The sequence below is a fragment of the Phaethon aethereus genome (genome assembly GCF_964289735.1).
Source record: "Phaethon aethereus genome assembly, chromosome: 10".
Classification (NCBI taxonomy): Eukaryota; Metazoa; Chordata; class Aves; order Phaethontiformes; family Phaethontidae; genus Phaethon; species Phaethon aethereus.
The window spans coordinates 7,229,259-7,257,240 of record NC_138586.1 but is presented as its reverse complement, the minus strand read 5'-3'; the positions used below and the strand labels follow the sequence as shown (position 1 = coordinate 7,257,240).

Sequence of the window (27,982 nt, the reverse complement as noted above, 5' to 3'; positions counted from 1 at the left end):
ACATCAAAACTAACTCTTTAGAAATCTTCCTTCCCTGAATACATAGCTATTGAGAGTTACTTAAACATCACTGTTGACTATGTCCTTTGTGCATGTGAAATAGCAAAGCTGCTTTCTCTACAACACAGACAGGCTCAATGCACAAAGAGATTAAAGTAGCTTTAGTAAACACTTGCTGCAGGGGACAGAAACTTTGTGCGCTGTCAGTAGCTCTCTGCAGACCTGGCAGCTCTTCAGCTGTCCCACAGTGGGAAATCGGGGTTCACTAGCTGCAAAAGGCTTTTACCAAGATGGACCAAAGAGGCTGAAAGAGCAAGAGGCTTCTTTCATCCTATCAACATGAACCTGATGGGAACGAAGCAGAATGCGACGACAGATGACTAGCTTCTATTTTGGTACAGTTTAGATGTGGAACATAGAATTGCAAAAGGTATGGCTTTAATAACAAAGAAAGCATCTTTAAACAAGTCAGATGCTCTTATTCCTTTGGAAGTCACTTTCTTCACTCTCTATATATATTAGTTTCTGCTTTATGATCAGCATTCCTCATACTAGAAATTTTGTGCTTTTACACTATTCAATGTTTTTGTTTGAGAGCGCAATAATTAGGTTAAAAGCAGATTAATCCTATCAAAGCAGACTGGTTTTATATCTTCACTTGCATTCCTAGATCATAACTTTACAGTGATCCTGTTAACCCATGAAAGCTGTCCAAAGGAATTGCAGGAATCTCTGAACAACCTGCGTTCTTAGCCAGTCTTTGAGATCTCTCAAAACACTCTTGAGCCTCACACGGACCAGCGCTGAAATGCTGTGTAGTTTCTTTTATGTGCACAGAACCAAAGCTGAGACAAAACTGCAGGCAGTGAAATTCCAGCCTCCCGCCCTCGTTTCACAATTGAGCTCAGAACAAAAGGGAAAACACAGTCAAACAGAAGAGCACAAGACACGTTTCCTTCAGCAGACTGTTGGTTTTTCCAAGTAGTGAAAGTTCTCCAGGACTGAGCCTTGTCTTAGCAAATGAAGACATTAAAGACATCATGCTAGTGCAAAGCTATTTAACATACATTAGCAGTCAACTTCTCCATATTGATGTTAAACAAATTAGTTTACTAGAAGAATCAAGTGTTCTTCTCGTATTGTGTTAGTTTATTAGTGAGATCAGGTCCTACTTTTACATTCAGAAGGAACAGGAAATCCAGAGTGATTCACAAGGACAAGCTGCTAATGAGAAGAGACAACAGCCATATGCCAAGTTCCCAACAGAAATCTGTTAAGAGCTTGGTATTCCTTTTCCCGTAGCATGTACAGTCCCTTTCAACATAGCATTCACACCTTTAATTATGGTTTTAGCATTATCTGAGATAAGCCATATGCTACTAGAAATTTTCTTGTATAAAAATATTAAACAACAGAAATGAAGTTTCACAGACGTCTTCTTTACTCAAAACAATCATGTTTCTCACGTGGACACACACCAACCCCACTCAATTCTATGGTCGTCAGAACACTTACTTTCTCCAAAATCATACAGTAGCTTCAAGTAATTCTGCAACTCATCTTCAGGCTCATGGCATGTTATTCTGCTGTGAAGTGCTTTAATTTAATTTTATTTTTTTTTAAATAAAGAAACTATGAATTAATTTGTTTTTCTTGTTTTTAAAGGGGCAGGTAAGGGAGTCTGGGAAAAGGAGAAGATCAGGGAAGGTGGCAACTGAGACAGAATTAAGATATTATACAGACTGATAGCCAGTACGACTTTTTCTTCTTCCAATGATATAAGATACAAAGACAAGAATGATAAGGAAGCCAAGTGCCATGCCCACTGCGATGGGAATAAGAAAGTTCAGGTCAGAATCAGCAAAGCATTCTTCAGCTGCAGAAAGAAAAAAAAAGCAAGGGAGAATAAATTAGTAAAGGAAATCAAGCATTAGAAACCAAAGCAAGTAAGGAGCAAACAGGCGTTTCTGAGAACTTACACTGTATTAGATACAATAATACATCTAAAGTAAAATCAGTATTGAATAAAGAATTGATGGAAAGATTGATTTCTTTAAACATATACATTACGCACATCATTTGTATCAGTAATGTACCACTTCTGATTTGTACATTTAGTTTCCTCTAGCAAGCAGTCCACACCAATTAGAAACACGAGGACAAAACAGCAGTCTGAGCATGCATTAGCCGATCACACCTCAGAGTTAACAGCACCACAGCAACAAAACCAGACAGAATGGTATATTACTGCCTTGTCCAAGTGACTTCCCAAACCCTCGAGTCACCAGCACTTCTCTACGTTCTAGACAGGCAGAGAAATAACAGACAGCAAACCAAGTAACAGAGTAGGAACTTACTCAAAACTGCAAGAGACAGCCAAGACACATATGCTGAAAGCACCGAATGGAAAACACGGAAAGCCTCTCTCTTTGGGTAAGCAACTTTATTTTCAATTCAAATACAAGAAAAGGGTTATCAGTTTCAGCTGAGAACTATGCAGACCTTACTGAAATCAACATCGGAGGAAAAAAAAAAAAGACAGCTGTAATGCTACAGTGTTTTTTTAATATACAGGTTGTAAAATATGCAGTGAACTCCTTGCTGATACAAACACTCATGCAAGGATTAGCAAACACCACCAGGAACGGATTTCAAACTCGGTGATACACCTTAGACACGGAGGCAGGGCTTGGCGTTCTTCCCCCGCTTGGAAAGAGAGCAGAGCTCCACCTGCCTGGTGCCGGGATGTTTCGTAAGATATGATACAATGTCCGCGTACTGCTTCAACGCTGTGAGGGTGCTTGGCTTAATTAAGCTTTTAATAAAGCAGAGCTGCTTGTAAAACTTTTTTGCTTGTGTTTAGTTTAGAGCAGAGTAAGCGTCATGCACACATTCAATGCTTTATCAGAAGTTAGCTATTGTTTTAAGCAAATATTTAAACCATTTGAGCCTCTAACAGAATCAGCCTTACTTATGGGAAATGATTTAGCTCACTACAGCCCACTACACACCTGCCACTACCCCTTCACAACAGGCTATACAAAGCTTTTGGCCAAGAGGAAAGAAAACAACACACGAAGGTTCAACACCTGAAAATACTGAATGCTGACAACCTGAAGGCACCTACTGCCAAATAGAGAAGCACTTGGAAGGGGAAAAAAAAAGAGAAAAGGAAGTATGTACCTTATACAGTAAGCTATATTCTGACTCCTCAGAAAGTATTTAAGCATCTTAAGAAGGGAACTGCATTTGATGTTTAGTCATCTTTGTTCACTGAAGATCAACATACACAGTTTGCTACTACATGCTGGATAACGGGTTGTTAAACACTAAACATGACTGAATTTGCTAAGAATGAAAGGTGCCTAGCAGGCAGCGACAGAAATTCCCTCTCTTGTTTAGAGGAAGGAGATCGCCACAATACGCATCACGCTATAGCACTGTTACAAGGAATTCCCAGGATAAACAGGGTTTAAAGTTTCATACCAGCAACATTCCATCCTTTACCGCTCTCCAGTTTGTCACTGTTGTTGGCACACATCTATCCATGTACTGTTACTGTACAACAGTTACAAGCTTCACGGAAGTGTCTTCAAATGCAGAACCTGGCAGCTGTACACCACGACAAGCAGACTCCACATTCAGGCCAGGAGAAATAGCTTTTTCAACATACCTGGTTGAATGTGTCTCCATTCAAAATCATCAGAAATTTGGGCCCCAAACATTTTTAGACCCTTGTAATTCCAATCGTGAGATGCAACTGAGAGCCCAGAATTTTGAGGTTTTATTGGTATATGCTATACAATAGAGAACACTCTGGTAAATTTAGAAATTAAAAAAAAGCCTTTATTGGCTGGAAAAGCTTCTTTTGAGGACTACTAGATGGTTATCTTTAAGCTAAGTGATCAGAAATCTTGGTATCTTAGAGCACCATTTTAATATTTAGTCAACTGTATATAAGGCACAGGCAATAGTAATCAAAACAAACTGCAGTCTGTGACAGAGTGTACACATCCACAAGTGCACACAAGTTAAATGCTGTTTTTACAGCCCACAACAAAACTATTTTTATTCACATAATGCCACTGCCTGTCTTTTCATTTCAGAATATTGTGCAGTATTTTGGAAGAACTGAAATCGATTCATCAATTAGGAACCAGAACATATTCTGTCTAAGTTGTTAGGTTCAAATAAACCATGACAACATATTCCACATAGTTTCTTAGCCAATTTTTAACAAACCATCTGCCTGACTGAACAAGCTGGCTGTCTTTTGAGGTCAGTGGGGTTTTTTGTGTGTTGTTGGTGTGTTTTTTTTTTTTTTTTAAAGTTAAACTTTCCCATTTTAAAACTACTTGTATCCAGGACTACAGCATGTTTTTTATAACCAACAAAGTAAGCCAGTAAGTACTAGGATAACTAATCCTCCTGAAGCTACTCCTACTGCTATGAGCACTATCAAGCTGACCACATCTGGGCTGCAGTCTTCAGCTAAACAGAAAAAGGGTAACTGTGAAAAAGAAATGCATTTAAATAGAAGTATTTAACACTATAATCTCCCTCTAATTATTTAAAACAGTTATGCCTTTCTTCAACAGGACATCAGTCATTCACAAAGCCCTGACCTCCTTCTCTTCTCCAACACACAATAGCAATAGTTCTCTTTCCCAAACATAACTAACAGGCTCATAATTCCATGATCTACTTTCTTGAAAAGCATGTATCCGCACAATACTGTAGATTTATCATTATTGTACACCACGAAGTCCAGTCTTCCAGGGTCTAGATCTTCACTGCAAGTCTCCATGAGAGACAACACTGGAGACAGGATTACAGTAAAAAACAGCAATGCTTTGACAAAAGAGTCTTTACACTTATTACAGGACAGCAGTAACTCCTGCCTGTTCCTTTTTGTCAGAGACTCTTTCAGACTGACTTGTACTGCTAAGTTGACAGAAATTTGATGCCTGCATTCCCATTGTAGTTTAAATTCACTTTGACTGATTCGCATCCTTAGGAACACCACTGTTAAGATCTTTAACAAGAGCCTTAAAAATACTTGTGTTTTCCTTCACATTAAAAAAGCTTCAGCCAACTTCAGCTTACACTTCAGAAAGGGGTAGCATTATTTTGACTTTGTGCAGCAGGTAAGAAGGTAGCTTTAACATAATGATCATATAAGCAGCACGGACTAGAATCAAGAATAAAGAGCATAGGATTAGATCACACTTTTTTCATCATATGAGCATACAGTTCACAAGATAGGCCAGAAAAAGGTACGGTAAAGGGAAGACTTGATACAGCAAAAACTACATAGTAGTGGTGTTACCAGAAGAACTGGCAGCACAGACAGGATCAACACAGCTCCTGTTGTAGAGGATTAAGCTACTAACTGATTCTGAGAAGGCTCCCTAACACTCTCCCACTTTTGCTGAACGCAGACCAATTTCATTTTCCAGGATGAATGCAAGAAGCAACTGAACTGTTCACAGCTGCACATCTGTTAAAGATAGCTAGCAAAACCAATCATATAAAAACATCTTGTCTGGATGGAGCTACAATTGACCAAAAACGTTTACAGGCAAATTTCTACTGACAAACCAGATGTACAGTGTCTCAACTAGTTCCCAAGCTGTCTTCAGCTACTGGATTGTACCCAAGCACATTTCAGAATGTGTTACAAAGCACAGCATTACACACAGGCTACAGCGGACTCCGAGGAGCCCCTTCACCAGCTATACAACAGAATCCCAGATATAGACTGATGGAAGTTGACCTCACTCATTTAGTTTATTTTCTTTAAAAAAAAGACAGTACAAGATGTCTGTTTTCAAATCAGTTAAAAAATGTGAACAACTTTCCTTAAGAAATAGGACAATCTTTATTATTTAGAGCACATGTTGAACAGGTTGACAGTTCCCTACGGAGCAATACATACAGGAAAACTAGTGGTTTTATAACAACAGGCAGTCAGGTGAAACTTAGATGTTTTTTGAACCAGTTATCTGCACATCAGTCTAGGAGTACTTTAATCTGAGCCAATATACTTGCAAATGAAGATTAAGTTGCAGGTTTTTGCAAAGATACTTCTAGTATTGTTGGATTTTGGGAGCAGTTTGCACTAATCTTCTATATTGTCACTTGGAAATCATGCACAGTTCAAAAGTTTGCACACTCAGATGAAAATAATGTGGTAACTACTCCTTAACAGAAATGCATGTGTAACTGGTGCCACTGAACATCCATCACAAAAATACTAAAAATCTATATGAACTTCTGCCTTTGAAGATATATTAATATGAAAGTCATTAGATCCACTTTTTTTTTTTTAATTAAAATGGAAAGTCTCGAAGCCCATTTCAGGATTAAACTTACAGTAGTTCCCCCACTTTCATTAAAGTGAATTTCAGTAACTGATGCAAAAATTCAAGCCGCAGACTACAGGCTATAGTAAGCGTTATCCACTCATACTTGCTTCCTTGGCTAGTGTCAAGAGTAAACGGCTTTTACAAGAAAAAAAAATTACTGGAAGAAGTGTATTTTATGATTTGTATACAAACATGCCACAGACATCTCTACAACCCTAGAAAACACTAATGAAACACTAAGCCAGCTTTGACGCAGGCTGAACTCATTCTAAAGGTAGAGACAATGTTATGTTCATTAAATAACTGGTTTAGGCAGCTCATGTTATGACATATGCAAAAAAGCCACACTTATCTGAAAGTCTAAAAGACTTTTTTTTTTCCCATGCAGTAAAAACTATGTGTTACAGCACAAGGAGGCCAGAGAAAAGTTGTGCAGCAAAGGTTAGTGTCTACAGAGCTGCAGTTGCACTGCATTTTTTTAGTTATCCTTTCCATACAGCAAAGAAAAACAGGTGTTGTGGGTCCATCTCAGACTTGTTTGGCTTTTATTAATGTTAAGAACGCAAATGTTACACAGCAAACAATCAAACACAAAGTACATCAAACATTCAGAATGCCAGTGGCGGGCAGTTATAATGTGAATTTTGATTGGCAGAGAACCATTCAAGATGAAGATTTAAAGATGGCTCAAGCTGCAACAACAGATACTGGCTCATTAAATGAAAGCATCTTTAAACAATGGTCAAAGCAACAAGACAGACCAGTTCTGTGCAGAGTATGATATAAAGTTAAGTGCACTTTAAAGTTCTGGAATATTTAGAAAGGTAATTCCCTTTAAACAGATGCCAGCAAAAAAAGCTTGCTTAATTTATCAGAACTCTGCCTTAGTCGAGTGTTTTAAATGATTGCCAAGGTATAATAAGTGATGAAGAATTCAGTGCCTAACAGTAATTTTTTTGTTGTTTTTGAAAGCATTTGGAAACAGCACTGAAGTCTTCCTATATATCCACCATTTGGCAAGTATAGGTTACCCATTTTGTTTGTACAGCCAGGATATAGGAATGATTCCTGAAACTACACCAAGGCAGGAGCAAACTACTCAAATTCCGTCAACGTTAAGTAAATTACTGCTGCCACTTCAAAAGATCACTTAATGACCAGCCTAAATTTCAATTCTATGAAAACGAAGTTGTTACTGGGCATCGTATAATCCTTGTTAAATACTATACAAGTCAACATAGTGACTAATGCTGACAGCTTAACCCACAATTATGACAACAACTAAGGAACGCAGAGGAGAGAAGCAAGTACAAATTCTATGCTATTCTGGGAGTTGCCCAATGCACATCACTTTAGAACGTGTTCTTGTTTCAGGCTGCAACTTGTAAAAAGCAGAAATAAGTCCTAAACACTTTGAAATAAATCCTAAACACTTTAGAGTTTTTGCAAGATCAAATCCTTAGCCTTGCAATTCATCCAATATTTGACATCTTCAAAAGAGCTATGAAACCCACGTCGTCTTCTTAGAGCAGGAAAGCTAAAAACGTAGTTCTGCTTCATCCGAGACAAACATTCTCTCTGTTTCTCAACTCCAATTAGTTGTGGCTAGTAATTACTCCTAAGTTTTGGGTCTTTTTTAGACTTCAGAACTTGCACTTGCTTTGTTTAGAATGAAATTAGAACAGGAATCACATTTAGATTCACAAAGTTTGATACCCAGCATAACTTTTTCTTCTGCCAATTATGTAAGCAACCACTATAATAGCAATCAAGCCAGCAAGTGCAGCACCAACTACAATTGGGATTAGAATGCTGTCATCATCCAGTGTACACTCCTGGGCTGTAGATGAGAAAAAGGTTGCAACAAGGAATAAATAAAGACAGAATACTTGCCGAGTGTGGTATAAAAACCCGTTTTCCTTAATACAAAGTGCTAAAAAAAATTCAAGTATTATTACATCTTTAAACTAAGAGAGAAAGAACAGGAGAGGTCTCATGGGTACATCTAGTATATATTAAGCATTATAATCACTTGGAACATTGGATAAACTATAGCAAGCTAACAGAAGTGCCCCCAGTGTATGAGTTTTCATGTGCACAAGATCTGTACTAGACAAGAGAGTAGCCATTATTCTACTTTTGAGACAGAACCAAGGTTATCTATTTCATGCTTAAGGCAAGCCTAGTGCTTTCACTCATCAAGAATAAAGTGACCTAGATTTGGTATGGAGACATGTTACAGACAAAGTAACTATGATTAGGAGAAAGAGGAAGCTAGCTGCAACTTTAACTACAGAGTGAAATGGGACCCTAACTCTTCAGAACATGTTATGATATCCCCAAATGTATACAGGGTAAATGGTGTTTAACTTACTTCTGCCTAAAAAAAGAAGTTCAAAAATCTGCAGCCAGTTTATTTGTCTACAGATTAGTCTAGCCTAACAAGATCGTGCTGCAAATATTATCATCTAGCACAGAGACCAGGTTACACTAAAGATTAAGAAAGAGGTCATTTAAGTCATTCCAGTTTTTCCCAGACAAGACCAGGATAATGCAGAAAAAACCCCATTGTAGAATCTTTCTTTAGTTCTGGATAGTCATGACTGCTTCTGAAAAACTCTGTCAGTTCATTTTTATCCCCCAACACTCCTATTCCTTAGGATAACAGGTAAAAAGAAACAAGAGACCTACGGTATTACCAAAGTCCACAAAAAGCTGTATGTCAAGATGATGTTGAATAGGAAGTACCTTGCATAACAGATTAGAAGTTAAGTCTCTCTTCAGTGTCTCTAGCTCCTTCAAGTTTTATGAAGGAGAACCAACATACCTAGCAGTCATTTTTTGAGAGAACAAAACTCTTTGACATTCATGTTCATCTCAGAACTTCTCTTCATTCCATGTGTAAAAAAAAAAGCCAAAACAGGAAAAAACCCTCACAGTGGAACAAGAGCTTCAAAAATAATGTGCTTTTGCCCAATGCTGATGCTTTTTAGCAAGTAAGAATTTTGCAAGCATTCCAAGAATTAACAAAAAAGGAACTCTTACCTGTAGAGAACGTATTTGCCTTCACAAGGAATGGCTGAATCCATAGATTAAAAGTATGTATTTGAACATCTTCAGTAATCTCAAGAGTTTGCTCTTTTTGGCACATATAAGAGCTACCAAGGAAAGCATCCCACTTGCTGAAATTGTTGTTATCTGCATTTGAAATGACTAAACAAAGGGAAAAGAGAAGGAAATTTGCAGGCCCGCATTAAATGCAAGGGTGTTGCTAACACAATCATAAGACTAAGGAGCCAAACCTAGAAGGGGCAACTTTTCAACACTGACTACTCTGAAAAACAAGGTAGTCTGAAGTGCGATTGATCTACTTAACCAAAAGTAGTCAGGCACTGAAGTTACTACAGTGCTTAGCAGTAACCTATCCTCCACACAGATATGACATTACGCTTTCCTTGTACTTCCACTCATCTCAGCATTGCAGATTTGCAAGCATTTTAGCTCTAGTACCGTTTTAACTGCAGTAGCAGTGACAACCAACTTTAAAAAGCCATCAACATACTTTTTGAAGAAAGTATGCTTTAGTTTTTGAAGGACTGGTCTCTTTTCCCAGCAAGAGTTAAGTAGAAGTGGCTAGAAGATAGAACAGCACCTTCAAAAGATGACAACAGCTGGTTTAGAAAAAACAAAAAGCTTCAGAGTTGGCACAACTGTATTTCACACCTCAAAGAATTATGTTACTGAGAATAGTCATAAAGAAGCCCTCTTAGTTTATATATGTTTATCACAAAGTAAGAGACCCCATTAGCAGAAGTTTCAGGAAAAGAGAATGATCTCACACTCCTGTTTAAAGTAACTCTTATAGCCATTTCTGCTTGTTACTTTTGTTCCCATCAACTTAAAGCAAGCAATAACAGTAAGCACAGACAGCATTAAAAAAAAAGTCAGAAGCATTTATCAAAATACAGATACTGAATAAAAGCTTACACTTGCTTTAAGACAGATACTATTCCTTACCAGAACCATTCAGACTGTTGAGCAGTGTAACATTCACCTCCTTCAGATAAAATTTTTGTACACTTGCACTTGTATTTTTCTGTTTAAGAAGCAAGAACCAACCGTCAGTGTGCAATTCTGCATTTTTAACTTTAAGAACATATGCTTTACAAAGGCTAACACATCTAAAACAGTCTTACATTTTCTACAACTTTAACCCAATTCTCCATTTGTCTTGAGGCAGTCAGCTAGCCAGTTCCACTTCCTGTATGGGAACCACCAGCAAGTGACAGGAGGAGTTTACTATGAGTGATCATCATGCAGTGCTGTTAAAGTGGAAACTTAGTTTAAAATAAAAGAAGTTACTTACAACAACAAATGTGAAACCAATCAATGTGCTATTTCCATCATTCAATTTCAGAGTAGCTGTTGTGTTACCACATGTACCATCTGCGGTAGTTGTCTTTGGATTGATGTTGATCAGGAGAGGCTGAAATACAGACATGCCATGTCAAACACATTCAGCTGCCATTAGGAATACATTGTTTCAGTCAGTAGCAGTCTTAGGCTAGAAGAGCTTGTCATGAAGATGACAGCAGGAAGACTGAGCCTGGCTACTATTGAACCAAGGCTACTTAAGTTTACATGCTGGTAATACTGAAGCAAACAAATTGCCCAGGGAAGTCTTATTTTGTTGACCTAATGTAACAGGTTAGCTTTGGCTCCCTCTGTGGGGAAAGACAGTATCTGCAGGGATCAACATCCTTCAGAGCTAAGAAATTTCCAGCCTTTAATGATGTTGGAGTCACTCTCAGTAACAAGATACCTTGAATCCACATAAGGTTTTGAAGCTAGATATTATGCCACAAAACTATTCTCATGTCAGAGAGGTGCTACGTACAATACTTAGAAGCAGTTCTGGACAGCCATCAGTGTACAATGCAAATACCCTGCACTCACATTTCATACCAAAGAACTACAGCAACCTTTCTACTCTTCTAAAATAGAAGAGAAGCACCTTGTCTTGGGAAACATTCAGCTGCAGCCCCACAGTAGCCAGAAGACAAGTTTTATTTCCACTTTTAAGAGAATAGTTTCCTGTGTCTGGATTCTCCACAGGTTTGGGAGCAGTGGTTGGAGCAGGTGATAAAGTGGTGGTAGATGCAGTAGTTACATTGGCAATAGTAGGCGGAACAGTAGGTGCAGAAGTAGGTGTATCAGCACGACATCTAGACTCTGAAAAGAGATTTTAACCACCATTTCAGTGCCGAAATTTTATTGAAGTCTTATGACTCACAGGTCAGTTCAATACCAATACCAATTTCTCTGCTGAAAACTAGGCTCGTTGGGACTCTGCTAATCACCAAGTCAGAAGTCTCAAACTCGGCACTACGGCATGGTATTCCAAACAATTTACAGCTACCATTTATTCTCAGAAATTCTGTAATGCCCCCAGTGTTAAATACATGTAGCAAATGCAGTACTACAAGCCTCTGACACATGACAGCGAAATACACTGGCAAGACAGCTAAAAGTGGTTATAATAGTGTCTTATGTATTCGCTGTAGACAAAGTAAGCAACCGTATTAAGCTGTATGTAGCAGGATGATGTGCTCATCTCTTTTGAGCAGTTGACATATGAGATGAGACAACAGGCTCTGGACTATTTAAATGAAAAAGCAGAGACCACCACTAAAAATGGAAGGCAGTCAGTTAAAAACCTTGAAGCTCAAATGATCCAGTCAGCAACAGCAGTTCTGAAGTGCTTATTTTTAATACCACAATTAGACTACCACCTTGGCATGGGAACAATCTACATTACTATATACTACAAAATCTATTAATCTATTTTTCCAGGCACAAGGAAAGACATACTAAAGGATATTTACATGACTATCCTTCAACACAGCACATGTCAGAACTGGTGGATTTTTTATTACGGGACTTTGCTCCCTGCAATACAGAAAAGCTCATTCACAAATTGAATGCTCACCTTTTTTACTGATTGTGCCATTCTGAACAAAAGCCTGCACAGTAACATTCCAGAAAATCTGTGTTACGTTTTCTGCTTCGAAAAAGTCAGTACTATGACACACGAAGACGTTATTCAGTTGAACTGGACGCATAATATCCTTTACAACAATAGTAATTGGTCCTACAAATAAGCACAAATATTTTAAAGCCTTATGAACTACTACAACATTTATAGGTAGTGTTATGTTTCATGTAATTCCGTAAGAGACAAGTTTAACAATCCTAGCCTCTCCTGAATGTTTTACCCATCTGTCCTAACCTGAAGTGCTAAGTTAATGCAGAGAAGTAACCCAGCTTCCAGAACTAGACAAGCCATGAGAAAGGTGAACCCTTTTACTTGAGATTTTATTTAAGGAAAAAAAAAAATCCTGTTAGTAGTAGGTATTAGTAGACATAAAGCCTAACTAAAATGAATCTTCCATATGCCTATTGTCTACTAGCAGCACCTCATTGATCAAGGCTGTTCAAACTGTAAACCTTCCCGTTTCGTTCCAGTTAAAGGAATTACACATTCAGTGAAGGTAACTAGTCTGTATCCTTACCCAGTAGGCAGGTACGATGAACAACAGTTAGGCAGTATATGGTATAGAAGTCATTAAATACATTATTAGTCCTTCTAACTTTGAAAAAGCCAACCAAAGGCAGGTACACAAGACCTGACACTTGTGACTGAGACTGGTTTAGTAAGTAGGATTCTGCACCAAACATTACCTTTCCTTTTAGCATCAGGAAACACAGCAGTATCATTGGTGTTGTAAGTAAATGCGATAGAGTCCCCCTGGTAAGTTTCATTGGTTTTTGTAAAGTTAATGCTCCAAGAGTGACCTTCTCCAAACTGGACTGCCAGAAGTGCAGCTTGTGTGTCATTGCCACAGACGCTTCCATCGTCTGTCACACTGGATGACAAATTCAAGGTCGCATTTTTCTAGGAGAAAAGGGTAATTTAAAATGTTTTCACAGATGACAGTTCTTCCCCATGACATTATAATGCTGCTGGAGTTAGATGGAACCTTGCTCAAGATTAGCAACATTATTTTAGGTTATTACAAAAAATTATGAAAAAGGCTCCCTGACATTTAGCTCCCTGACATCTAACTTAGAAAGGAGCCATATCAGACGCAAGTACAAAAGTTCAAATCTAACTTGGCTGTAAATCTTGACCATGCTGAGCTGCAATTTACATTTACTATTTGGGCTAAATTACTACACTGACACACAAAACCCACCAGGTTTGACCAGTATGCCATTTAAGTAAATGCAATAAGGCACTTTCAGTTATTTGTATTCTTGAGAACTTATGCTTTGTTTTAAAATTAATATTTAAGAAAACTCTTAAAAACTGACTTGGTTAAAAAAAAAAAGTAAAGAACCCAAACACCCTAGGTAAAAGGTGTACTTAAACTTTTACCCAGGACAAAATACAGCTCTCAACAAAAGTTACCTCCAAATACTTACATAATCACTACTGTTTGTTTCATATTTTATCAAGAATTTCATCATCCATTTTGCATACAGGCATGTAGTGTTAGAGGCATCCTTCACATCTACTTCCACTGCACAGGACTGGAAAAAACCTGTAAGATATGATTATCAGCTATTAAGACATTGCTTTTAGTTTTCTAGAACAACTTAAGAGGACAGATCATTACAAAGTAGTAAATTATTTCAGGACTGGATTGAATCTGCCAGACACTGGCAGAGTAGCTAGATTTCTAAAAAGTATTAAAACTAGGAAGCACGCCATAAAGCTAACAAAACTAGACAAAAATTTGAGAAATGTTTTATAGTCTATTTACCTGACAAAGACTAATAATCTAAAAGGGGACAAACTGAGTAAACTGAAATGCATGAATGCAGCACTTAAACAATGTACTGTTTGTAGACCAGGGTCTTCCTATTATCTGATCTGTTTCATCAGTGGTATGACTCAAGTCGATCTCTTAAGAGCTGAGATCGAGTTGCCTTCATTTGTGTTTCCACAGTTTTGGCTCAAAGCACACAGATGTCCCATTCCCTTTACAATTTTTAAGGAACTTTTCACAGCCGTTGGATTTTTAACCCACTGAATCTCAGAGGCACTCGCCCCTAGCCAGGTTTGAGCCGCACTGTTGTGACCGTTGACCCCCCCAGCCCAGCGCTGGCCGCTGTTGAGGAAGGCTGGCCAGGCCCACAGGGGCAGGTAGCCCGTGGCCTGGACGCGCCGCTCGGGCGGTCCGGCGGCAAGCAGGCAGGCTGCCCCGCCCGGCGGGCCCTCACGTGAAACGCCGGCGTTAGCCGCCCGGCTCGCACCCCGGCCTGGGAAGGGCGCCGGGCCAGACCCGCGCTCCCTCACGCCGCTAGGCCGGTGCGGCGCGCCTCGGCCCCCGCTCCCCTTCTGCGGGTGACAGCGCGGCGGGGAGGCCGCTTGCCCCCGCCTCCGCACCGGGGCCGAGTGCGGAGCCGCCCCGCGTAAGCCGCCGCCGGGCTGAGGCGGCCCCAGGCCTGCGAGGGCCTCGGCAGCCCGCCGCACCCCCGCGCGCGCTCGACGCCGCGTCACGTGCGCGACGGGGCGGGGGGGGGGAGCGGCACGCGGCCGCGGGGACACCTGCCACACTCTCCCTCCCCTCCCCCCCCCCCCCCCCGGCCCCGGCCGCCCGCCCGCAGCCCCAGCGCACGCCGCCGCCCCGCTCACCGGAGGTGCCGAGCAGCAGCAGGAAGAAGAGGCGGGCGGCGCAGCACGGCTCCATGCTGACAGCCACAGGCGCAGAAACGCCGCAAGACAGCGAGTGGCGAGAGAGAGAGGCGAGCGGGCGCGATAAAAACCTCGCCATCGGTCATGTGAGGGGAGGGGCGGTGCCGCCCGCGCGCCGCCAATCGCCGCGTCTCGATTCGATGGCTCGCGGACGGGGCGCTCTCCGTGAGCTGCCTCGGGCGGGCAGCGGGGCCGCGCGCGGCCGCCCCTGCCTGCTCAGGAGCCCCGGCGGGGCGGCGGCACCGTGCCCCTGCTCCTGACCCGCGCGGCCGCTGTGGCCTCTGCAGAAGCAGGTTACTGGCGGCTCGCTTTGGCCCTCGGCAGCTTTTGCTGGCTCCACTGGGGCTGCTGTAGGTTGAGAAGAGAAAGCTGAGGGGACACTACGTTCAAAGAATTTTAATATAGAGGCTTTCACTGCAAAAAATAAAGAGTTAAGATATTTTCCATGTTTACAGTAAATAAAAAGGGGGAGAAATGGGCTAAATTGACCTAAATATTTAAGCCAGTGGTGCAGGAGCCACAGAGCGCCGCACTCGGTCACCAGGCGGGTGCTGGGGCCAGGCAGGCCTGCCCTGAGAGAGGCCCTGAGGTGGTCTCGCCCGTCCCTCCGGCTGACACGACTGGCATCGCTCTCCGTCCTCCCTCGTCACCCAGGGCCCACCAGAGATGGTCTCAGGCTGTCTGGGGGCCTGTGCCTCCACCGTGACAGAAACGGTAATTGCCAGTAATGGCCTCTCAAGCAGGGAGGGAGTTGGCACCAGCACCGAGAACTGGGATGCTTTGCTGCGTTTCACTGATGCTGAAATGCCAAACTTGGGGCAGAAAGTACGTGAGAGATGGCAGCTGCCTGGTGCAAATGTGAGAGAAAAGAGCCAGTGGGGTTGTCAGGGGGAAAAGACAGGAGTGGACAAGTGTGGTGGGTTGACCCTGGCTGGATGCTAGGTGCCCATCAAGCTGCTCTATCACTGCCCTCCTCAGCGGGGCAGGGGAGAGAAAATATGAGAAAATATAAAAAAAGGCTCGTGGGTTGAGATAAGGACAGGGAGATCACTCACCCACTTACCATCATGGGCAAAACAGAGTCAATTTGGGGAAATTAGTTTAATTTATTACCAATCAAATCAGAGTAGGGTAATGAGAAAACGAAATCTGCAAACACCTTCCCCGCACCCCTCCTGTCTTCCCAGGCTCAACTTTGCACCCGAAGTTTTTTCTTCCTCCTCCCCAGAGCAGCGCAGGGGGATGGAGAATGGGACTTGCAGTCAGTTCATCACACCTTGTCTCTGCTGCTCCTTCCTCCTCAGAGGGAGGACTCCTCACCCTCTGCCCCTGGTCCAGCCTGGGGTCCCTCCCACGGGAGACAATCTTCCATGGACTTCTCTAACGTGGGTCATTCCCAGGGGCTGCAGTTCTTTATGAACTTCTCCAGCCTGGGCCCCCCACGGGTGCCGTCCTTCAGGAACAAGCTGCTCCAGCCCGGGCGCCCGTGGGGTCTCAGGTCCTGCCAGCAAACCTGCTCCAGCCGGGGCTCCTCTCTCTCCCCACAGGGCCTCTGCCAGGAGCCGGCTCCAGCGCGGGCTGCCCACGGGGTCACGGCCTCCTTCGGGCATCCGCCTGCTGCGGCGTGGGGCCCTCCCCGGGTGCGGATGGAGATCTGCTCCCCCGTGGGGCTCCATGGCCGCAGGGGCACAGCCGGCTTCCCCGTGGGCTTCCCCAGGGGCTGCCGGGGAACCTCTGCTCCAGCGCCTGGAGCCCCTCCTGCCCCTCCTGCTGCTCTGACCTGGGGGTCTGCAGGGTTGTTGCTCTCACATAGTCTCACTCCTCTCTCTGGCTGCTGTTGCACAGGACTTTTCCCTATGTTGTCCCAGAGGTGCTGCCACCATCGCTTATGGGCTGGGCCTTGGCCAGCGGTGGGTCCGTCTTGGAGCTGGAGGACGGACATGGCTGGCTCTATCGGACATGGGAGAAGCTTCTGGCATTTTCTCACAGAAGCCGCCCCTGTGGCTCCTTCACTACCAAAACCTCGCCACGCAAACACAATAGGATAAGAAACCTGGTGGATTTGAGACTGGAAGGAGGTATAAAAAGTGATGGACGTTGGATTGCAGCCTGGAGAGTATTGATTAGGGGAGGGAAAAAAAAAAGAGGCTGGCTTGGCAAAGAAAGGGGAGACTGGGAAGAAGAGGTGGAGACTGGGAAACAGCAAGGAAAATGGCAGGAAGATGCTCAGCTGCCTGAGACTCAACGAGGAGGGGCTCTCCTGGAATAACATATTCCTGTTTCTGATACTGTGGGAGAACTGCAAATAGTATTTTGAGTACTTTTTGTACTTTGAGTACAGTAAGAGACTTGCCCAGTCATGGCGGAAGAAAATGAAAGCTCTTTAAGAAGACAAGGAAACACATTGACCTGATACAGTGAGGTAGTAGTAGTACAGTACACAGTAGAAGTGTAGACAGTGTTGATAGGAAAGAAGTTATGAAGTCTTGAGGAAGTTGAAATAATGCAATTTGTGATTAACCGTCAGTTAAGTACTCTCAGTTGTATACTTACAAGACCGCACTTTTCCAAAGAGTATCACAAAACCAAACCTGGCAAGTCAGGACCACCACCGAAACCCCTGCATCACACAAACGGGGGTTCCAGGCACAAATGCTTGCGTGGTCAGACACGTTCGCTGCTGCTTTGTGTTTCTTTTTGTGCTTAATAACTGAACTGAGAACCAACTAACCATGCGTATTGCATACCTGCACATGCATGTCTAAGGATCATTGCATGTCAAGATCGAATTACATGTAATTTCAAAGTAATTTTTTATTCAGCCTTTGGGCTTGATTTACTGAAAACTTATCTGAAGAAATAAACTTTGTGTTTAGTAACTGAGCCAGCACTTGCTGTAGGCTGTGGGGGAGTGTCCAGTAGCAGCAGAACAGACGAAACAAGGAATTCTGAAAGCAGTAAGTCTTTCGTTTTTCTCAGCTCCACTGCAAAGAACAGGGCATTCCAAAGGCTGGGGAGAATCCTGCTGCTGGGGCTTTTACATTTCCTCAGGCTTCACTGTTTCAGTGTTTAAAAAGTGATCGCTTAGGGAGTTAGGAGCAATTACATTACGAGGATTTGACTATTAGGAGAGAGACTTTGAATTAGGCTTTAATTAATTGGAGGAGGAGAAAATGATTGATATGTTCCTGGCAGTTTGTGTGGTGAAATGTCACCTTTTGTATCAGCTGGAACATTTACTTCAGGACATGTAGCTTTATGTATAAACACTTGTATGTTCAAACACCCCCTTGCTCTGAGTGAAGAATCCTGAATATTTTGATCTCTTGCTTGCACGTAGGAAATAGACTGTAAAATGACTGGATGTTCTACAGACATAAAAGGAAGACTGACTACCTTGTTTCCTTTATGACAATTTAGTGAAGCTTGAAATGAAATCAAATGGTAGCTATCATAACAAGCAAGTCTGGTTCTGTTTAATAACACAGAATGGAAGTAGCAACTGGTGTGGGATTAAAAGAACAGTATAGTTTATATAATTTAGCATAATGAAAAATACATCGTTTTGCACCAGAAATATCATCATTAATATCAGAACACAGATTATTCTCTTTGTCTGTTTGCACCTGGTTGCTTTGCCCTCCCTGTATCTCCACCCCTGCCGTATAACTGCATTCCGCAGGCACTTGGTGGTATTACGTCATTTTACTGTGATCTTAGCAGGTGCACTTTTAATTCAGAGGCTTACTTCTTGCTTGCTGTATCAGTTCAGATAAATGAGAGGATAGTTCCTTCCTCGGAGCTATGGAAAAACAATGTACGGGCTAATCCTGCTTTCAGTTAAGTCAATGCCAAACTGGCTATAGGAGTGGCTGAATAGAAAGGTGAAGTTGTATGAATTCAGAGACTGTGAACTGGTGGTGTAGTTCCATTGTCACAGAATATCACAGGGGAGACTGACGTGCCGGTGGTGCGTCTACGTCAAGGCTGACCCTAGCGACAATGCGGGAAGGGATGAGGCAGCCACAAAGGCTGCCCAAAGGGTTTCTGTCCTTGCTGGAGTCCTTGGGGAGACCTCCAGTTTTCCCTAGGAAAAAATAATGATTGGGATCAGATGTTGTCCGATTCCTCTTAAATTCCATGGAAAGCTGTTATATTCAGTATTTGTAGAATTCAGCCTCTACAGATATCCACTGCATCTTATTTATCATAAGTAAATTCTTTGTTGATTGTGGCAGTTGTAAAGAACGGTAGGATTTATGCAATAGTCAGACTTCAGTAACATAAGATCAAACTCTATCATCAGCTGTTTTCCTTTAACGATAGAAGTGTGAATGACTGTTACAATGATGCAGAGAAAATGCCTTACCCTTTTGCTTGCCAGAGAGAAATGATTTTGCATTTGGCATGATTTTGGGAGCCACTGATAGATGGCAAGCTGATCCTGGTTTTCTAAGACATTCCTTATACTTATTGTTTGATGTGAAAACGAGGACTGTAATGTTTCTGTACAGCATTACATTCTTACTGCATGTTATACTTAGTCTGATGTCGGCAGTTTTAAGAAGGTATTGACATGTACTGAGAACAAATATGCAAAACCTCATGATTTCTTTTTAAAGCTTTGATTCATCAAGGAATATAAATTCATGCCAATTTCAAATGTATAGGCTGTTCTGTGACTTTCATTCACATCATATTCTTGATGTCCAACGTATGCTTAATCCTTTGTGAATCCTTTAGCAGTTTCAGCTGGTTAGATAATTATATCTGGAATCAAACTTTTCTCAACCCTGGGACTTGCAAAAATTGATGGATGTGTGTGGTCAGAAGCAAAGTGTCCAGTGTTTAATGAAGCACTGAGTAACTTAATGTTTCTGATCCCTGGTGCAGAAGAATACAGCTTGTAATAAAAAGAGGAAAGAAATAATACCTAGGACGTGCAGTAGTCACTACTTTATTCTAATGCATTTTTATTCATTCTTTTAGATGTCTCTTTAAACAACAGGGCATTTTCTGTATTTTTTCCAGGGACAAGATTGAGGCAGAACCAATTATCCCTTTCCAGGAGGCAGAGGAAGGATTTGGTACCATTTCACATGGGAAGGATGGAAAGAGGACGAGGTTAATGCTGGCCAGAGCCGTCACAGATTCACTTGCCAGAAGGGGATGAACCACAGGGACCTTCTTGGGACTGTGCCAGCAACTGTGAGGGTTACAGCTATTCAGCGAAGTTTTCCTTGTCACGCAGCCCCAGTTTGTAGCCTGGGGAATAAGGATTTGCTGTGATCTTGTCACCATAAAGAAGACCATACTTTGCCCAGCACAGTGTGACATCCTGCAGTACTTCAGCCGCGTATGCTAGCCTGCTCGGTGGTAGAAAAGGGATGACTCCCCATAGCTCTACTGTGCTAGCGCTGAAAAAATTGCTTATTATCTAAAGGTGTGAAAGCTGTGGTTCACTATTGCTCCGAGCAGATGGCAGTGTTTCTGAGCTGTCGGGTTTCTGGAGGAGGTGGTGGTAGGAAACCAAACCATTAAATGCCTCTGCAGGAAACTGCTGAGTCAAGACTGGGACAATCACGTGAAATGCCAGAAAAAGAAACCTTGGTGGGGAGGTGAAGAGATCAGAGAGCAGTTTGCAGCAGACAGCTGCAAAACTTCCTGCAAAAGCACTCTGAAAACTCGTGTTGTGACACAGCTGGAGAAACACATTCCCAGCTTAGCAGGAAGAAGCAAAGGCATAGGCGGTGGTATTTCGTCACAAGCCTCTTACACAAACATAACTCATCTACGGTTTAATCATACGCTGGCTGCCCGGGGCGGTGAAAGCGAGGCAGGAGCTGTGCTTTGCCGTGGTGCTGGTACCACAGGCGCTCCTTAGCTGGCCCACTGCGGGCATCCTCGATGCTGCGGGATGCAGGGCGAGGCGGTGCCATTGGTGTTGGGGCACCCTGTATTTCCAGAAGCATTGCCAGCTGCTGCTGGACGTGATGTGTACTAGAGCACTCAGCAGCTGGGTTAACATGTGGCAGCAGGTGAGATTTACGGATTTTGTGAGTCACACCAAATTACTCCTAGATGAAGATATGTTTAATGTGAAAAAAACTTGCTTGACAACTCAACATATTCTTTGGGCTTGTAACAGCAAAGTAGAAGAATGTCAATACTCTCAATTTTGTGTTTTTATTGACATAACATTGCTAACTTGCTGGAGATACATGTGTCAGCTTCAGAGCAGAAATTATTTTGTGAAAATGACTGGCTCTGCACACGAGGCACCTCCCACCTCCAACTCTTACAAAAGATGTGTTGACTGTAACTTTTTCTGAGAAATTTCAGCAGGAAATTTCAAACTTCAGCAGAAGTTATATCTAAAATACAGGGTTGGAAGGGAGACTATGTATTACGCAGTCATTTTCATATCTGGGTATTTTAACTGCAGGACTTCGGTGCTACAGGATCCCTTGTGACCTAGAAGATCATTACATCCCTTTTACAGAGAGCAGATCAGGGCAGATGATATATGTAATAATGATATATGTAATTAGTCTACGGTTTCCAGCTCTGACAGAGGTAAGAAACGAGGTCTGGCAAACCCTGAGCTAACGCCTGTTCAGTGCATTGTCCTGAGCAACGAAACTCTTCCAGGGAACGATCTCTCTCCAGCTTGAGGTTGCGTGTCTGCTCTGTCCTTTTGCAGCTAGGATTGGAAGCAGCAGCCGCTACTGTCGGAATGAAAAGGAAGAAGCTGAAGGGATATGCAGATGGTGCCAGTTCTGCAAGTGGCAGAATTGCAGCCCTTTGGTTGCAAAACCAGTTCGGAGGAGCGAGCCTGACCTACGCCATGGCTGTAGCCTACAAGCGAGCTTTACCTGCATGGTGACAAGGTTCCAGCTCACCTCTGCAGAGGCTGTATTTTGTAATCTTTGCTCCCATCTCAAGCCCAAAAGCTGTGCCTCCACCCCAGCACGCACCTGCCAGAACTTGGTCTGCACAGTGGCTTGCCCAGCCTTTAGTGAAAATTAGTAGAGCAGCCTTGCTTTGAGCCTCAAACTAGCACCAGCTGAAAGATTTTCTTGCTATAGTTAAGGGACTGCTATTGAAAAAGGTATCTGTTTTTGACCGTGGTAACAAATTGTTCCTAGATATACTTCAAGCTTCAGAGACTACACAAGGGTAAAACAGAACACACATTGTGATAATTTCATATGAGGTTTGGGAGGGGGAAAAAAGCTACATAGTAAGTGAACATCTTGCTAATAATCCAGCACTGATATTTCATGCTGTGTTAAAACTACTTAGCACTTGAAATGGTAAAAAATATCAATTCCATATAATCTTAGATGCAATTTGCTTGCATACTAGCCACTCTCTACTTGCAAAGTCATAGTGACTAAGCTGTGCAAAGAAGCACTGCACCCCTTGAGCCCTGCAATGGCCTGGGCATTATCAGAGGCCGATGCCTGACCCTCCGCGTGCCTTAATTGCATAAAGCACTTAAATGTTGGATCTACTGGAAAAGCAGTTACTGCAGCTTCCTTCTTACTGAAAAGGTCATTAGATGGAGCAGAACCTCTAGACTTACACTTTTTTGAACGGACAAAATTTCGTAGCAAAAGCAAGTTAAGATTACTTAGGCATTTTAACACAGAAGTACCTAGTAACATCCCTGTTTTCCTCCAGCTCTAAAATACAGGTGCTTCAAGCTGGCAAACAACTTTTTTTTTTTTTAAGGAATGAGCTGAAGAACCATCATCAGCATTCGAGAAGAAGTTTGATTGACTGTGTTCTTCTCTCTGAACAGCCTCGTTTGGCATTAGTGGCCTAGCATTCGCAGCTGCAGCAGCCGACCAAGCGTAACCTTTTGATAAAGCTAACGCCACTAACAACGAACTCCCTGGACTCAGCAGGTTCGGGCCGAACGAAGGAGGCCCGAGGAGACAATTCCAAGAGAATGAAGTAACTTCAGAAGGCGGCCAGCCCAGCTACAGTGAAACCCGGTAAGAAACCAAGAGACCGCCGACCAGAATTAAGTGATTGGATTTGGGATCGGACTTGGGCATCGGGTATAAGGGAGAGGTGTGAATTGGGGTAGAGGTCCCTCTCTGGAGGCACCCAGCTCGAGCTGTAACCTAAGAACTAATAAAAGATTAATTGGAAACCTTCGCTCGGGCTGGGTGTTCTCAGCAGGAGCCTAGGGTCGGCCCCTCTTACAGTGGCCAGTGTGCGTAAATCCGTAACAATCAATACAAATTTAGTATTTGCTGGATGTGAACTACTTTTCTTAAGCTTAAGAAAAGGGGCTTATCTACAGGGCTGCAACGTCTTACTGATTTTAGAAAATTAACTTTCAAAGTTTTCTTCTTTTGTTTACATCTTAATGCTTATTTCCCATAAGCAGCAGCAAGAAAAGTCATAAGAGTCATTTTAAAGGTGACCTTGTATGAGGAAGCAGTTACTTAATCAGAAGAAAAACCTGCTTTATTGTAGGTTGATGAACATCCATGGCTCCTTTTCCCAGTTAACTCCATATTTTACAAGATACCCTCTGCATGAGGTCCAATGTCTCTCAACCCCACTACGTTTTGAGGTGTTCATTTTCTAAATGCCACAGTATGTCCACAAGCCCCTACCTCTTTAAGAGGTGCAAGGAAGATAAATCCAAAGCTACTGCCTTAAGTCTGATTTGGCATCAGTTTCTCACAAAATCAGTAGAAAGTACAGTAACATATATTGCACTTTATACAGTGACAGAAATCAAAAGTATTTACTGCGCTCTGCTTTTTTTCTCAGAGTAAATAGAAATCCGTCAATCTTCCAAATATCCATCTGCTTCTGTCGGATTTATTTTTAAAATTTTTTTTAACAACAAAATTCTGTAGGGTTGTGGACAATATAGGAAGCAGGAAACATTTTTCTTTAAGGAGAAATTGTTAGTGGAAGAACCATCCCATGCATTTAGATGCCTCCAAGCAGAGAAAGCAAGCACCTGAGCAGTATGAGCGGAAGACATTTACCGTACCAATTTAAAACGCACGAGGAACATTTTGTGACTACAGCAGTGCTGTGCAAGGCCAGCCTCCCTGCAGGACATGCAAGCCTTCAACAGAAATCAGAAATTAAAATTAAATCACTCCACCTCCCCTCTCCGCCAAGTCCTCAGAGCACCTGCACCAGGAAAGGCCAGGCTGAAAGATACTCTTGGTAAATTCTGCTCAGATTTAGTCCAGCGGTTGCAAGTGGCTGAAAAAAAATTAAGAAATGGCCCAGTTGGCCATCATCAACAATAGAAGCAAGTTCCCTGTCCAGCCCCATCCTTTGTACTTTAGGAATTGTACCAGAGCCATTAAAACTTGTACTGGGAGACAAGCAATAATTGTACAGCAGGAGAGTAGCCTCCTCCAGTAGCAACAAGCCACCACCTTTAGTATTTTTGTACCATTTCTGGCACTTCTACACATTCTAATCCCGATTCAGAGTTTGCCAGGATGCCTATTTCCTTCCCCTCCAATAACTTCGTAGAAGACTTTGTTAAAAAAAAAAATTCAGGAATGGAAACCACTTAGAAAACTCAAGGGATTTTAATGACTGAATGAAGAAGGAACTACTTACTACTATACTTCAGTAGCAAACAGGTATTTTGCTATCAAAGCACAAGCTAAAGAATTTAAAGAAGCCACAAACATTAGTAAGCCCAACATACAGAACTTTAAGTAAGAAGGCATTTTACACACGAGTTTATCAACACAAAACTGTTTAATATTTATTAAATGACACAAAATACCTAGATAACAGACTCACTCTCTGAAAGGACATGTATTTACATTATTTACCAACTTAAGAAAGACTCTCTGTACCCATATCAGACTTATGAAACATAAAAAAGGTTTTGCTGCTTTTTGCATCGAAGGATGCAACGGGTGATACATGCCCTGTTTGCAAGTCTGCATAAACTGTAACTTTTTGATGCAGTGAAAAAGCACAATTTTATATTCTGGTAGCCGAGTGAAGAGGCTTCTGAAAAGTAACAGGGTTAGTTTTTTCCCCCCTCCAGACGTATGCTGAAGAAGAACTGTTATACAAAAAGTATATTACATTTTTGAATGCTGCTGTACTCTTACAATTTTAGTGTAATGTTTCAAAGAAAATATTCTTCCTACTATATGAAATCACTAAAAAAAAGTGGTATTTGAACATTTCTTTAGATGCACACTTTTTTTTAAGAAAGCATTAGGGCAAATGATATGTCTAGGAAAAAATGAAAGACTGACAAAAAAAAAGTAGAGACCAAAATATGAAGAACAGCTAAAGCAACTTAACAATTTGCTAGGGTTTGTTTTTTTTTTTTATTAACTATTTACTTTGGCACCTTTGTGTAAACTATAGAACAAAACAACGTTTACAACACATTTGCAATTACAGCATTTAAACAAAATGGTCACTTTTTAAACCAGCCAAGACAAAAAAATAGTCCATTTATGGGTATAAAGATTAAAAAACCTAAAATATATATTTCTAAGAATAAACTGCAATTTCTTATGAACAAGGTGCTATAAACTGCATGCAAGAGTCAAGATTAAAAATGTGTGGCCAAACAGACAAGCTGTGTTACAGCCAGATGAGCTGTGGTCCTAGCCCACTTTAATTTTTTTCTTACAGAGATATATATGGCTCAATAGGCAGGCACATGATCCCAGCAAGAAGTTGCAGAGTTGTACGGCTGGACAATAGATCTTGGCTGCAGCTTTGTCATTAACCAGGAACGAACGAGACCTTAGCAGAAGAGATGAACAAGTTCTTGGGGAAAACCCATCAAGATACAAGAAGGAGAAGCCTTCTCCCCTCCGCTCTCTCGGCCTAGCCAGGGTTCTCACAGTCCTTCTTTGGGTTGCTTTAACTAGATTGCCACTTAGGGTCTAGATGGTGGAAGTCTGATGAGATTTGAGGACATTTTCTAGATAGTATTTTCTGCATTTAAGTTACTGAAATGGATGGGATAAAAATTAAATAAATATTCAGACCTTTCCCGTTAGTTTGACTGAATGCAACACACTTGTCTAATGAGGGAGGATTTTATCAGAATAGGTATTTTATACATGTGGTGTTAGATTTATATGCTACAACAGACTGAATGGAACCACTTCAATACTGATACTCATCGTCTCCTGTCTCCCAAAGAGTTAAGTTTTATGCTCCTTCTCCAAAACACCTTTTTAAAGGGAATCTTTTATTGGCTGAAGATACAAAACACATACAAGAAAAAGGAACATTGAATGCAAAATACAGAATTTGTTTGGTTTGGGGTTTCTTTTTGAGTTTGTGTGTGGTGGCGTTTTTCTTTTTTTTTTTTTTTGGCTGGGGGTGCATTCTTTCCTCCCCAGTTGATCTCTGTTTGAGCTAATAACTTAAAAGATTTGCAGGAGCAGTCTTCAAGTTTCTTACCAGATAACTCTACTATTAGTATTTTGCTTAGAGGCAAGGGTGGTCCTGGACATCTACCAGTGCTTATGTTGCAAGACTGTCAAAGGATAAGGTAGATATTTAGCAGATCAGAGAGCTGTATGACAGTTAGTAGAGGGTGACAGCAAATAATTTAGTAGGAGAAGAACCCCCATCTGCTTCACCTGTCAGCTGAGGACTGCATATAAAAGAGCTTGACAGAAAACACAGCTGGAGAAAATAGGGAATTAAACAGTAGATCAAAAAAAGCAGTAAGGATGGGATGTGTCAGATAGAAAACACACACATACACACACTCTCCCTCCCTCACACATGCACGCCCCTGAATGCGGGATCACAGTGATAGAAGTTATAGATCATAGAGAGCTAAGTTACGCTGCCACTGAACAAAAGTAAAATCTTACTTTCAAGAAATATCTGGTATTCCCCAGGACTATCAGTGCCTGAAAGAGGATGAGGTTTTTCACTGTGCTCTGCAACACAGCTGATCGTAGGTCTAAAGCCTGCCTGGATAAGGAAGAACTGGTATGTGGAGGAGTTACCTTTTCTGCTGACACTTTTTTTTTTCCCATATATTCCTGGCACATGCTGCTATGGCAATAAAAAAAATGCATTTTGTTGAAACAAAGCTCTACATTCAAGTGACTTATTCTCCCATGTCTTATAAAGATGCAAAGAATGCTCTCTGGTCATCTAAGAAAATATATTTTAGATGCCTTGAAGCAATACTTAACGTTCTATATGAGAGGTAGGCTTCTGGGTTCTAGGAGGCCTGCCACATCTAGGGCTGAGTTCTTAAAGCTTTAAGTTAAAGCAGTCCAAAGCAGGCCAGTCTTAGAAGAGCTGCCCTGTCTAAACCTTGAGGTTAGTTCAAGTTTAGAATGTTGCAAAGCAAAACAAGTATTAAAATCCATTTGCAATTTTTGTTCTTACAGCTTTACCACAAGCATGGTGTGGCTTTTCATAGGTATCTGTAAATAGATTCTTTCCTAGAGTATTGCTGCCAAGAGGTGAAGGCCTCCTACCCATGACTAGTAAAAACTGTCACTTTTTCCATTATGGCTGTTTTAGGCTTAAAATTCCCAAAGGTGAACACTAAGTCTTATAGGCAAGCCATATAAATCTAATCTGAACTTGTTTTGTTGTAGCAGTAGTTGTTTAAGAATGGTGTTTGTATATACAGTACATATGCCCACACTGCAAACTTTATACATTGTTTGATATTGGTACCATTTTCTCTTAATTGTGACAAAGAATATTTTCCATTAAATCAGCAATAAGCATAGCTTGGCTTATTCCCCATTTTCCCTCCCTCAAGGGAAAAAATCCAAGTGTGGGCATCAACCAAACCAATGGTATGTTACTAACTGAAATGCATTCTGTACAGTAA

At 41.7% G+C, this 27,982-nt stretch overlaps 1 protein-coding gene across 1 annotated transcript; it reads right to left on the bottom strand.

Annotated features, from left to right (window-relative positions):
* Window positions 1–1,473: 1,473 nt before the first annotated feature.
* LAMP2 (lysosomal associated membrane protein 2) lies at window positions 1,474–15,208 on the bottom strand (the record flags this gene model as incomplete). Its single annotated transcript, XM_082004089.1, has 9 exons — window positions 1,474–1,876; window positions 9,414–9,581; window positions 10,386–10,464; window positions 10,735–10,854; window positions 11,383–11,600; window positions 12,358–12,519; window positions 13,110–13,323; window positions 13,854–13,972; window positions 15,070–15,208. The coding sequence occupies 9 exons, from the start codon at window positions 15,206–15,208 to the stop codon at window positions 1,734–1,736; spliced, it is 1,362 nt and encodes a 453-aa protein (XP_081860215.1). The 3' UTR covers window positions 1,474–1,733.
* Window positions 15,209–27,982: the final 12,774 nt, after the last annotated feature.